Below are 14,643 nucleotides of genomic sequence, written 5' to 3'. Positions count from 1 at the left end.
AGTAAGTGCTTTATTTTGCATTCATTTGATCGAAAAACCAGTAAAAACAGTAATATTGTGAAATGTTATTGCAATTTAAAAGAACTGTTTCTGTATTTTAATATATTTGATGTCATTTATTCCTGTGATTCAAAGCTGAATTTTCAGCATCATTACTCCAGTCTTCAGTGTCACATGATCCTTCAGAAATCATTCTAAAATGCTGATTATTTTAGTATATTTTAAAATGTTTTTTGCTCAATAATTTTTAATAGTTGTTTTTTTGTTTTTTGTCAATATTTTTTAATTGTGTTATTTTTTTTGGTTTTGATGATAGTTTTTTTCCGTGATATTTTTTTTTGAATGAAAAGTTAATTTTTTCAGCATTTATTTGAAAAGGAAATTTGTTCTAACATTATAAACTTTTGATCAATTTGTTCAATAAAAATGTTTTTAAATATTAATCTTACTTAACCCGAACTTTTGAATGGTAGTGTATTCAGTTTCCAAAATCAGGATGATTTCTGAAGGATCACTGAAGACTGGAGTAATTGTATCATATTTTACAATATTGCCGTTTGTGTATTTTTCATCAAATGAATGCAGCCTTGGTGAGCAGGAGAGACTTCTTTCAAAAACATTTAAAAAAATATTCTAAACTTCTGACAGTAGTGTATATGTTCATATATAGAATCTGTATGAATTTCAGATATTTTTCTTTCCAGAAATAAGGTCAATCTGTTGCTTTTAATGAAATAGTTTTTAAAAAAAAATAAAAAAAGTTTTTTTTTTGTTTCTGTTTTTTTTATTTAAATTTAGGTGAATTTGTTTATTTTATTGTTTTTCTGAATTTAATTATTTGAATATTTTTTTCAGTAAAAGGTAGTGTCTTCAGAGAAAGCATGTCCTCAGAGAGAGAAATGATTAATTTCCCTTTCATAGAGCTTCTGCTAATTACTAAACTAGAGGAGCAGCGTCTTCTCTCCTGCTCGACTCTGCAGAGATTGGCATAATTAATGCAGCGTTTTTAGATCGTTCTCATCTCAATCTCTGCTCTCGGTTCCCCTTAATTATTTACAACACCCTCATCACATCCCAGAATGGGTGTGCTGCAGCTCTGGTTTGCCCAGGTTTGCATACATTATTATTAAATATTATTGTAGATTATTACATTATTAGAGGTTCTACTGTTTATAAAATCCACCAAGAAGAATGTTTTCCTCCTTTAAGTCCTATTTTGAAGGCTTCATTCTTCATTGACCTCTGCAGAGCAGCATGAAGAGGGTGATGAAAATGCTTCCTTGATGTAAAGGAGCAACTAATGAAAGTCAGCAGTCAGCAGAAAGCGGTCAGCCTGCGGCCCTTCACAGGATCCGTGCTGCACTCTCCTTAAATCAGTCAGAGCATGCACATCAATGCAGATTCAGCAGTCAGAGACTAGCTCACGTAGACCTGGATGTCACTGATGCTAAGCTTCTTCATGACAGGCCTCATGTAAGACACATTATACAGTGTGAGCCCTGTTCATCTGTGATCTTTCACACTCAAGGACACTAGGTGTCATGTTTGACCATTTTAGTAGGACATTGGCAGAAGAGCTACACAAGGCCATGGCAGGTAAGAAACAGGTCCCGGGTCTTGGGGACAATTTTAATCAAATAACATTTTAACTAATACAATTTAATTACTGTAAACTAATATTTGCTTAATAAATTAAACAACAATGGGTGGGATGTGGTGATGAAGTTACTGTCAAGCACATAGAACATAATTACTTTTATAAGAGATAAAATATAAATAAAAACAATAAATACATGAATAGAGAGAGAAAGTCTAATAATTTATTTCATTTTATTTAAGAAGTGTTTCTATATAAGAGATCATGTATATTATATAAAATTAAAATTATTTGTGTTAAATTATATACATATGTATGTGTGTGTATAATTTAACATGAAATAATTCTTAAATTAAAACATTCAAATTTATATGTATATTTTATACACATAAAACAAAATATAATTAAATTATTCTGTTTTGTGTGTGTGTGTGTGCATATACGTACACATACACACACATGCATACATACATACATACATGTATATAGATACATATAAAGCAGAATAATGTAAATGTTGTAAAAGTAAATTGCTGATGTTGACCTCCAGGTGATTTGCTCATGGGTTGTACAGTAGCCAATAGAAAGTGCTGAACATTCTGTGTGGGTCAAACCTGATGCACTTCCTCTTTTCTTTATAGAAATAGAAGCCTACTGCAATGTGGTACAATACAAGTAAATGTAGCCAAATACTGTTATAGTATAATTCAATAACTTAATCTATTTTTTTTTTTTTTTTTAAGTTTTACTTTGACCACCGTAATGGGATTTTTTATTATATGCCGTTGCCTGGTGCATTGCAGGTCCAGGGCGGCCAATAATGCCCCCCTTAACATTGTGTATAATATTGCAGGTCCGCGTCAACCAATCAGATGCTCCGTAACAAACCGACGCCGCGAATTCTCAAGCGGAGGGAAATCCACGCGTATCCTTCCGCCTGGAGAAACTAGTGCCACACGTCACTGAGTTCATGAAGAGCCCGTTCTTCATATAAGCATTAAGAGCTGTGTTTATTTAATAATTATCTAATAACGCCATCGACTAACTTGCACTGGGTTTAATAAAAGATGCTCAAAACCACAGAATCCTATTCTAATATACACAAACATTGCAGAAAATAGTTTTTGGTGCCACAGTTTTTGTATGTTATTAATTATCTAATAATTACCACAGACCTCCTCTGGATAATTAGTTAATCTCTGACAATGAACTGAGCAAAATGAGCAATTAGTCAGTAAAAAAAATCTTCAGCAGTTATTCTCCAAACGACATGCTAATATTGTGTAAAGATGCACTGTTTGGCACAGACTTGTATAAATCCATCATCTTAATGCTGAAATGTTTCAGAGAGCCGTGCACACTGTGTACTGCATCTGCGTGCTGGTGGTGGGCGCTTCGGTCTGCCTGCGCTCTAACGCCGCGTGTGATTGGCGGAGAGGGCCGCTCGCGCGCACCGAGTCAGGAAGTGAGTGGCGGATGAATACATGCGCGCTCCTCGCCGCGTCCACAGCCAGAGCCGCAGCAGCGCACGCTCCCGAAGAGACCTGCGTTTAGTCTAGTCTGGACATTATCACCTTTTACTCCCTACAAACATGGTACGTAATCTTTTGTTTCATATAACGTTACTATTAACGCGTCACTCGTTCAGACAGTCACCCAAACAGTCCGTTCGCATCAAATTAGCCTCGCCCAACGTTACTTAGAAATAGGCTTTTAATATAAGCGTTAGTAGATGTAACTTCTCGAGATGAGTTACTGCCGCGAAAAAAACATATTTTAAACAATATTTAGTTACCTGTAATTCAGGTGTAACGTTAGTTGAGTGATGCAGCGTTCAGAGTGAAGCCTGAATCTACTGAAACTGCGCAATTCTTACATCCTTTATCTCACATACGGGTTACACTCTTCAGATGATGTGCAACACGTCCCATATGTTATTGTTTTTGCGTTATAGCTTACAATATAATTGATTTAGATCAACATGACGGCACGTTGAAAGCTGTACTTGTGATGTTTTAATTAGACAGACTGGTTATGTCAGTGTTTGGGGCGTAGAGGGTCAGAAATGTTGGCATGGAAAGGATGTTTATGCTAATATTTGTGAAATATGATGGATGGGACATGATGAAGATGGATGTGGTTGTGTCTGAGATGAGGATGTGGAGGATGTTGCATCATCTCCCTCCCTTTAAACCCCCTCTAAAGACTGAATTACACCAGCAGGGCCAGTGCTTCCCATCTAAAACCACTTTACACACATTTAAAGGCCTCACTAATGACAGGCAGCTGTGTTTTAACCAAACTACATTGTTGCATGGGCTAAAAGGGTGTAGGCTTATGGTAATGGGTGCCCAGTTTCCTGTATTTTGTCTGTAGTCTCTAGCTTATATGCAAATAAAAGGTGTGTCGTTGTGAAATGTCTGTCATCTGTCTTTCTGTTTGAGTCTGTTGAATTTGAGGAGTTGTTCAGCTTTTGTGTGTATGGCTTAATGTTTCTGGACTGGCAGTAGATATGAGTTTGGTTTATTGTAGGTGGTTTGGTCTCTATATTGGGTAGATCTGGTAGGAGACAGCTGTCCTGGGTGAATCTGTGATATAATGTTCCCTGAAACTCATGCTTTATGTGTTGGGACTCTTGAGGGTTATTCTGTGTGTACTGACCTACATTGATTTGCCTGAGCGTTTTTAATAAGCTATTGAACAGTGCTTCAGACAAACACATCTCACCGCAGATGGGTGACAGAGGTGTCACTGCACAGTAAGTACAGCTGACGGGATTCGCTCTCGTGGTTTCTGTAGCCTGTGGAGTGGTAGAGGTGCGTAATAGAAAATAGAGGAGGAAGAGTTCAAATTTCAGACAGCTTGGTTTTGTGGTCACATGTTCTGTAAAAACTCATTATGTCACTATTAGAGGTGCAGTAATTAGAAAATTTGAGGCTGAAACAGTTAAATTATTTTTTTTACAGCTGTGAGACCAATACAATTTCCAATATTCATTATACGAAGAGCTAACGTCGCCCCATTCATTTATGAAAAATACAGAAAATTTTGATCTAAATGATGAGAAATTAAATATGGGACTAAATTAAGTGTGTACGTAACATAGTACACAAGTTATATGTTTATAAATATATGTATGAAAATTACAGAAAACAATTTTGACAAACGGAAAAAGTTATGAAAGATGAAATCTAATCGTCATTAAATTGTGTTTGTGTATAATGTTTAAATTTCATATTGAAATAAATGTATACATTTATAAATATGTAGGAAAATTACAGACAACAATTTTGACAAACTGAAAAAGTTATGAAAAATTAAATATAATCGTCATTAAATTGTGTTTATGTGTATAATGTTTCAATTTAACATTGAAATGTATACAATTATAAATATGTATGAAAATTACAGGCAACAATTTTGACAAACTGAAAATTCTCAAAAGTGTATAAAAATGAAATTTTATTTTCACTAAATTGTGTGGGTATATAATATTTAAATGTAATATTGAAATAAAAATTGTATAAAGTTATAAATATGTATAGGTATTGAAAATGACAATTTTGACAAACTGAGTTAAGGAAAAAATGTAGTTGTTACAAAATTGTGTGGGTATATTTAAATTTAATATTGAAACGAACATTGTATAAAATTATAAATATGTATAGGTATGAAAATTACAGAAGACAGAAATTCCGACATAGACAATTATGAAAAATGAAATCTAATATTTACTAAATTGTGGGCATTGTTGACTTGACTGCACAGACATTATTGAAAGAGAGCTGGACGATGATGTCACTGAATCAAACAATGAACTGACTTTAACTGATTTTCTATTGTTCTCTTCATCATCAGCACACGTTTTTTTTGTTAACACTGTAAAGCTGCTTTGACGCAATCTGTATTGTATAAAGCGCTATATCAATAAAGCTGACTTTATAATATTTAAATTAAATGTTGAAATAAACATTGTATACAATTAAAAATATATATATGTATATGTACGAAAATGGCAGACAACAATTTTGACAATTAATGAATAATATATGAAAGTAGTTTTGTTTTGAAAGGGTAACCAACAGTTCTGTTAATCATACAGCTATGGTAGAATTGATAAAATTGGCAAATATTTGCAGAATATCGGCCTGGTCGATATATCAGTATAACAAACAGTTCAGAAGTCTTAGTCAAAGATCATCATGACAGCTACACTGCCAACTACTAGAAAGTGCTATCAGTTCTACTCCTAACTGCCTATTAACTCTGATTACGATTAACAGGTTTAGGAGAAGCAGCATGTTGTTGAACGTTTCGGGAATTGTCGGGTTTCAGAGCACCTGCTTGAATATGTGCATTTGTGATGTCTTTATCGACCTACAGCCGCTACTTTCCATTTATTGCCCATTATAAAAGCGAAACGTTTCAGACAGCGAGACAGACAGTCTTCTGCGGCTCACGCTGGATGGCAGGGAGTCCCAGAGCAGCTGCGTCTGCTCCTCTGCTGCAGCGCCCCATCCCCCAGGATGAGCTTTGGAAGGGGGGTGATGGGGGATTGCCTGGGTACTGGGCACATGGGCATGAGGAATGAAATGAGCCGTACAGCTGGCAGCAGGAAGACCCACTTATCTAACAAACCAGCTCTATTTTTCTTTTTCATTGTATCTGCAAGTGACTGAACTATTGGATCCAGTGTGTGCATTACAAAAGCTCTTAAATCAGTGATCTCAGCTGCATGTTATGTCATATCACGTGAGCAATGTGGTTGCTTAATGCATAAAGGAAGTAGAATAATTGGTATGATGATTGAAGGGATGGGTGTGTATTCCTCTGTCTTTGGCCCATTAGCCCCACTCCTCCCCTTCATAATGTTGGTTATCTGTGTTCCTAGCAGCTCTCATTCACTTTATCAAGCTCTTGAGACTCATACAACAAGCTTTCTCTCCTCGCTGTCTGGGTTGTTTGTCATTGTCCTGTAATCTGATGCCACTGTATGAACTAAAGCGTTTTGTTTGGATGTCACATGAAATCCAAGCACAAAATGAGTTTACTCCTACACTTAAAAATAAAGGTGCTGTATTGGCATCGATGGTTCCATGAAGAACCTTTAACATCCATAGAACCTTTGAGATGCACAACACGTTTTTAAAATGCTCTTCGCACTAAGAATTTTTCTTTTTCTTTTAAGAACAGTTCATTGAAAGGTTTTTTGGGAACCAAAAAAGGTTCTTCTATGGCATCGCTGCCAAAACCCTTTCTGTTGGAATCTTGATTTGTAAGCGTGTAGACCCTTTCAGATTCACGGAAGGTTCTTTATAGTGGAAAAAGATTCTTAAGATTAATAATGTTTTTCACACACAGAAAAAAAGGTTATTTTAAGAACCGTTCACTGAAATGGTGACAGCTTTCCTTGGGGAACTGAAAACCTTTTGGAACTTTTTGTGGTGATGCCATTGAAGAACCATTTTGGGTTCGCCATTGAACCTTTCAGTGACCAGTTCCTAAAAGGAACCATTTTTTTTCTTAGTGTGAAGGCTGTTACCTTTTCTACTTTTGTCCAATGGAAAGGTTCGATAGATGTTAAAATTTCTCAATGAAACCATCAATGCCAATAAAGAACCTTTATTTTTAAGATTATGCTTCATGCTACAAGTGTCACATTATCCGTTCAGTTTTTGTATAATGGCAAACGATCAGACTCTTTAAGATGAATTACATTATTTTTTTTAATAATAAAACAAAAGTTTTTTTGTCTGTCTACTTAGTAAAATGGTAATCAGCATAGGGTTGTGCCAATAGATGATAGTATCGAGCCCTCACTAACTGAGTTTAATGCCACAGTTATGTTAGAATGCATCTCATTAGTTTCTGTTGGGGTTGCTTCGGGCTCGTCATGGGGCGCACAGTCCAGAGCGCTGTATGACTGATGCATCCATTCAATTAAACTTTACTGCAAATATATGAACTTACCTGTTTTAAATACTTTATATTTAAAGTGTTCGTTTATGTCCAATATTTAGTGTTAAACTGTTGGTCTTTAAATGAAATCTACTATTGATTTTCACCGTTGACTGATTTTGCAGAACATTTAGACTGATAACTTCCATGCGCAAGTGTGGCAAATTTGTCACAGGACGCGCGATATGACAGTTGTGTCCGACTATATATGAACTAGCTGTTTTAAAAATAGTATTTTTATATTTAATGTTAGTTTATCAGTATGTCTGAAAGTATATTTTTTCGATTATTGGATTCCATAGGCTCACTCTTGCGCACCTGCGCGGTTTAAAACACCAAATAGTTATGCTTTGACAAGTACAGCGAGTCTCTCTCTTGCTTCACCCATGCACGATAATATCGTGTATTGTCGATCTCACAGGCTGACGATATGACGATTTGAAAAATGACCATATCGCCCAACACTGAATCAGCATTTATTTTCTCTTTGATTTCTAGGCTGATCAGTTAACAGAGGAGCAGATCGCCGGTAAGAGTTCATGCACCTAATCAGATCACTTTATTTTTGTATTTTTAAGCACTCCCTAAATACAGCTAAAACCCTTTTCTGATCTCAGAGTTCAAGGAGGCTTTCTCCTTATTCGATAAGGATGGTGATGGCACCATCACGACCAAAGAGCTGGGCACAGTCATGCGGTCGCTGGGTCAGAACCCCACAGAGGCGGAGCTGCAGGACATGATCAATGAGGTGGACGCTGATGGTGAGTGGCTTTGAAAGTAACAATGAATCACAGTTGAATGAAATTGGTCACTTTTTTTCTTTCGAAACTTCAAGGACGCTTCCCACAAACTCAAACAATGGGTTGAACCAGTGTTGTGTCAGATTGCTCAGACAAATGGAGAATATTTGTTCAGGACATCAACCTATGAATGGCTTACTTATAATTAGGTCAGTGACACAATGCTCTGTTTTAAAATTAAACTCCTAATTGATTTAAAGATAAATGCAATTTATAAAGCAGCATCATATTATTTAGTTATTACACCTTATTTAGTTTGGCAAGATCTTTCGTTATTATTATAAAAGAAATATATCAACAAAACTGATAGTTAATGCAAGTTATAATATATAACATGCTCACCAAATGGAAGTCATGTGGTGCAACCAGCCTGCACAGACATGCAGGAAAAACATACAAAAAGGACATCTGCAGACCATCATGACTAAAATATCAGATAATTTGACCTATTTATAACAAGTCAAGGTTAGTTTAGGTTGAAAAATGTCATGTGGTGCGACTCCACAAAACGTTTTTATGTATGACTTTATGGTATGTGAGAATTTTCACATTGAGACTAAACATGATAATTTATTTATTTTTTTGAAAATCGAGTAGCAAGTATTGTGAAAAATGTCACCCTTCACCTTTAATTGAAAGGCACTGTTAAAAATATGCGTTTTTCAGGTTTTTTTTCACTCGCCTGTCATTGGATTAAGTACAGCCTGTCTGTGAGACCATTTAATCTCATCCACTCGTCGCTGTGACTTGACAGCATCTGACAGTGTGACGATCCACTCGCTCACCACTCTCTAAGCTAAAAGTGACACCAGAAAACTCTCCAGTCATCCTCCTGTCACAGACGTCTCAGACAGGCAGACAGACAGCCGCGCTACGGCCGAGATGATATGGGAGGATCGGGAGGCCACAACACTCCTGAAGCCTGTCAGATTGCGAGCCGTTCTGTCGGTCTTCTTCGATCAGCGAATCGATAGGCCTGTGGGATGCAGGCTGCCTCCCTCCTGCCGTGACGTGATCTAGGTCAGACTGCAATAATGCGAGTAGTGGAAATGAAAAGTAATTGCATAATCCACTCTTTGCGTTCGTCATTTAGTTCCCACGCACTTATCGAACTCAGTTGCCAGGAAACCGGGGAAGAACTTATTTCGAGAATCGACACTGGAAGTGACCTGGAAATGGCTGATTTCAGCACAATTGTGCATTGCTGAGTGGTCCTTCTAGTAATGAATTGTGCTTCCCTTAGGTACTTGTGAAAGACTGTGCTAATATGACTCAACATCCTGTAGCAACAAAAGGTCTTACATTTTTATCTGCAATGCTAAGAATGTGGCCTGTTGTTCATTGAATAGGAGTTACTCTCAGGTTGTCTTGCTATATTACGCCACACACCATTAAATCACCATCTGCTCCAAGCCACAGGACCGTAGCCTTCAAATCAGAGTCAAAGCTCAATGTCCCTTTTAGGCTGGCTAATCCTAGACCAGTGGCTCCACACATCCAGTCGGTAATCCAGCCTGGTCTTTATTACTGCACGCTTGACCTATTTCAGACCTCAGTGAACGTTAAATGTGGTTTAGTTCTTTTATGGTCAGCTGCGGCTCATCGTTGCCAGCTGTAGGGATCTAGCCGTGTCTCTTATGTCACAGTCACCCTCTCAGCTTTTATTATTTACCGCAGTCCCTCGAGGACTATCATCCCCGCTAATCCAGAGTGAGTCACATGGTTTTTGATCTCTCTTAGCGAATGCCCACCTCATCCCTTTGATGGCTCATCGGTAAACTGTGAGTGACCACAGCGTTTACGTTAGGAGAGCTTCCCTGGCGAATGACCCTGGTGGAGGTGTCATCGCCCAAAACACAAAGAAAATCACCAAAAAAAAATACAGTTTTAGTAGACTTTGGGCCAGATATACTAACGCGATGTAAAGGTGCCTTGTTGCATCTGCAACTGTAGGAGTTTCCCTTTCAGACTCACAGTTAAAGGGAGGAGAGTATTTTAAGGGTTAGTTCACCCCAAAATGAAAATTCTGTCATTAATTACTCACCCTCATGTCATTCCAAACCCGTAGACCTTCAGAACACAAATTAAGATATTTTTGATTAAATCGGAGAGCTATCTGACCCTCCATAGACAGCAACGCAACTGAAATGTTCGCAGGTCCAGAAACGTGGTGAATACATCGGTAAAACAGTCTATGTGACATCAGTGGCTCAACTTAAAAAAAAACGAAAATAACAATTAACTCAACCATTCTTCTCCTCCGAGTTACGTCTTCTGCCATTTTGGAGAGTACCCAAGAACGTATTGGACGTAATCAGCGTTGTTTATGTTCGGGGGGAAAGCATGCACATGAACATAATTTGCGTAATAAGTGTTGTTTACGCTAAGGGGAAAGCGTGCGTATGCATTGCAATACTTTCTCAAATGGCGGAAGACATAACTCGAGGGGGAAGAATGGTTGAGTAAATTGTTATTTTTGTTTTCTTTGCGTAAAAAAAAAAAAGTATTCTCTTAGCATCGCAAAACTGTAGTTGAGCAACTGAAGTCACATGGACTGTTTTACCGATGTATTTACTACATTTCTGGACCTGGGAACATTTCAGTTGCATTGCTGTCTATGGAGGGTGAAATAGCTCTCCGATTTCATCAAAAATAACTTAATTTGTGTTTCGAAGATGAACGAAGGTCTGGTTTGGAATGACATGAGGGTGAGTAATTAATGACATAAAATTCATTTTGGGGTGAACTAACCCTTAAAATGTATAATGCAAGGTGACTAGGGTTTTTACTAAGGTTTGAATTAGTCAGTTTACTGGCATTTGTGCCATTATTTAACACCCCAAAAAAGCATATCTTTTGCACTTGAGACAGCTGTGATAGTTGCTGATTGGTGCTGCTTTTGGTAGATTGCATTATTTATTGGGGAAATGATCTAACTGCATCCGTGTTTATTAATTTGTGCATTGTCAGTAGATCATCCACAGAGCTTTCCACTCCCATCGGTGCCTTTATGCAATTGCAGTCTCACGCTAATTTGCCCTATTTTGTGAAGCTGATTTTTTAAAATTTAAATATGAATGCCTTTTCTGCCTTGGAGTTGAAAATAAAAAGGTGAGGTAAAGTTTAAAATTTGATATAAAGTCTAAATTAAAGTTTATTAGGTAAAAAAAAAAAAAACATTATGACCATTCAGCGACCACTGTGAGAAATTAAGTCACAATACTGAAAAATAGTCATGTTTATAAAAAACAAATTCACAAGTTGGCTATTTCTTGCTATTTTAAGCTGTAAAGTCACAACTGTGTGATGTGAAGTCGTGGTTAACTGTTTTGTTTTGTTAATCTGAGGTGGAAATGATTTCTGTATCAGAGTATCGGAGGTGAGCATTTCCTGTCCATTCTTCTGTTTTCAGTAAAATCTCACTTCTCCTTTTCATAGGAAATGGAACCATAGATTTCCCAGAGTTCTTGACAATGATGGCCAGGAAAATGAAGGACACAGACAGCGAGGAAGAGATTCGCGAGGCTTTTCGGGTATTTGACAAGGTATGTTTGAGCTGTTGCTATTTCACTTGGCTGTTTATGACTCAAACTTCAGAGTCACAGCAGTGAGGCCAAGATTTTCCCGCCCTTTTTGTGGCTGACATTCAAGTGTTTTCTCTTCAGGATGGTAATGGCTACATCAGTGCTGCAGAGTTGCGTCACGTCATGACAAACCTCGGCGAGAAGCTGACAGATGAAGAGGTGGATGAAATGATCAGAGAAGCAGACATTGATGGTGATGGTCAGGTGAATTATGAAGGTAAGCTGCTTACTGTACCTCTCAATGCCCACTGTATTTCCCCCATTTTTTTAGTCCATTCATCTGGTAACTCAACTATAATGCACCTACAAATATATCACATAAGGAAGATGTAGTAAGTGTTTACTAAGGATGGGAATTATGCGAAAATATATTTAAACAAAAACAATAGGATGAAGCAATTTTCCTAAAAACAGTCAAAAAGACTCATGATTTATCAGTTTGAATCAGTCTTAATGATTCATTCACTCAGTGAATTGGTCACTTCAGAGTCTTAGAATCCTTTAGAATCTCATCTGTGTCTTTTACTTTTATCTGCATCAAAAATGGCTCACATTTCCCAGAATGCACCTTATTTGTAAAGAGCACATGTGAAAGGCCTCTTTTTGTTTTGCTGAAAACTGAGCTTCTTGATTAGACGCATATGAAAACTATTCGGAAATGGGATGCTAATTACCGTGTGAATTCTGCCTTCACCTCTTGATTAAAAAATTAATAACCCATTGAACAATTTAGCAGCTGGCTGCACGGTGTGGCATTCGGCCCAAAGCAACTGCCTAATCTCATTTTCTCTCTATCTCTCCTCTCAGAATTTGTACAGATGATGACCGCAAAGTGAAGCCGACTCCTCCTGCCGTGCCCTCATAGAAGAGAAAAAAATCAGTCAAATGTTTTACTTACCTCTTGGATTTTTTTTTTTATTTATTCATAATGTTTCTGTTTAAAATTAATTGAATGTTAAAATAAAGTATCGTTCTGTCCACACAGAAAATAATGGAAAAAAGTCAAATATCTGCATGAAATGGTTAGTGATCCTGTCCCCAAAGATCGGTCTAGCATCAGTTATTCGAGAAAAAGAATGAAAGAAAACCAGCATTTGGTGAACTCCTTAAGTTCCATCTGCTCTTGATCATGTTTGGGCTGGCCATCCTCCTTCTGTTCTCTCGTTTTTTTTTTTCTGTTCTTCATGCATGCAGCTTGAGCCCGGAGCTCATTCTCCAGCCAGTCAGAGCGTTCTGAGTCCACTGAAGTGTTGTATTGTGGGGTTTTGTAATTTAAGAGGAACCACAAGTAGAGAGAAAGCTTGTGAATTCAAGTTTCCTGTGGAATGGGGCTTTTAATGTATTGTGGGGGGGGGTTCAAAAACCAAAAAAAGTAGGAAATGTTTGGCATGATTTTGTTCTTTGTTTTTTTTTGGCGATTTGTTTATTTTTGTTTCATGACTTTCTTTTCCTGGACGGCCATCTCGCACCAGGATGGAGGTGAGGATGGGATGGAGGGATGTTGTGGGTGTTTGGAGGAGTGTGGCTGAGCCTTCACTTTTCTGTCCTCTGTTTCGGTGAATTCTCCCCTGCGCCGCTTCTGCTGCGGGAGTTTGCACTCCACTCTTCAGTTTGCATTCATTCCAAGTTGTACATGCTACTGTTTTAATATTTTCTTCAAATAAAGTGACCATGTACTTTACAACTATCACTTCTGCTCTGTTATTCCTCATCAAACCATTGTGTGTCCGTTAAGTGAGGTAAAAGCAGGGTTTTCTTCTGTGCTCTCGGTTTACTTTAATTCACCGTCTCATCCATCCAGTGGATCTCAGATCAGTGACAGCTCTAGACCACCTAGTCAAACATTTAATAACCCAATCAGCTAGCTTCTCTAGAAGTTTTCTCATTTTCTCAGGTGTCGTTGTACACCTCAGTTTTCTTCAGTAGTGTTTATGGGTTTTAAGTGCATAAAGCAAAACTCCAGTCTTTCACGTGTAGCAGAAAGAGGAGAGCAGGATTTACCGCCCTCCCCCTCCACCGACCAGCAACACTGAGACCAAACACTATCAGATTACACAAAACAATCCAGAAACCAGCTCCTGCGTGTTCAGGCCACAACCTTTTTGCTTAAGTGCTTTTGTATAATAGCGTTGTATTTCAAAATCCAGAGCCTTAAAAAATCTCAAGCTAGTTTTTCTGTGATATTTTATTGCAAACTTAAGAAAACTCGATTTGGAAACAAGACTTTTAAAATAATTACATTTGATTGACTTTATTGGGGGTGGATTTCTGCAGAAAATAAAAACAACTAAAAACTATTGTTTTGTTTTGTAATTTTCTATATTTGTTTTCTATATATATATATTACAGTTTTTTTTTTTTTAAATCATTTGAATTTTTGACCAAATATGACTATAAAATAAAGTAATAATTTTTATTGTTAATATTTATATCTAATATTAATATGTAATTATTACTATTAATATACAAATATTAACAATTAAAAGTCTGAAAAAATAATATGATATATGGATTTGAGAGTGAAGCTTGGCACTGTGTTCATTTATGTGAAGCTCATGATGAAGTGTTTCAGCGTCTCAATCAGTCCAAATTAAACGTGTTGCCAGTCTTTACTCTAAATCTTGATGAGTATTAATTAAACATGTTGGCTTTGTTTTTTGTTATTATTTCATTTATTATTTTGAGATATTGTGCAGTACTAACG

General features: G+C 37.0%; 1 protein-coding gene across 1 annotated transcript; it reads left to right on the top strand.

The window, feature by feature from the left end:
- Positions 1-2,981: 2,981 nt before the first annotated feature.
- LOC109052563 (calmodulin-1) lies at positions 2,982-13,626 on the top strand. The gene is made up of 6 exons (XM_019069984.2): positions 2,982-3,192; positions 8,054-8,084; positions 8,173-8,316; positions 11,794-11,900; positions 12,021-12,156; positions 12,747-13,626. The coding sequence occupies exons 1-6, from the start codon at positions 3,190-3,192 to the stop codon at positions 12,773-12,775; spliced, it is 450 nt and encodes a 149-aa protein (XP_018925529.1). The 5' UTR covers positions 2,982-3,189; the 3' UTR covers positions 12,776-13,626.
- Positions 13,627-14,643: the final 1,017 nt, after the last annotated feature.

This window comes from Cyprinus carpio, chromosome A20 (assembly GCF_018340385.1).
Source record: "Cyprinus carpio isolate SPL01 chromosome A20, ASM1834038v1, whole genome shotgun sequence".
NCBI lineage: Eukaryota > Metazoa > Chordata > Actinopteri > Cypriniformes > Cyprinidae > Cyprinus > Cyprinus carpio.
The sequence above is the reverse complement of the archived record's forward strand: the minus strand, read 5'-3'. Positions and strand labels throughout refer to the sequence as shown.

Bases quoted from the DNA above. Each gene is read 5' to 3' on its own strand.
- LOC109052563 (XM_019069984.2), top strand. The intron at 8,085-8,172 runs GTAAGAGTTCAT...TTCTGATCTCAG, and splicing joins AACAGAGGAGCAGATCGCCG to AGTTCAAGGAGGCTTTCTCC. The intron at 11,901-12,020 runs GTATGTTTGAGC...TTTTCTCTTCAG, and splicing joins CTTTTCGGGTATTTGACAAG to GATGGTAATGGCTACATCAG.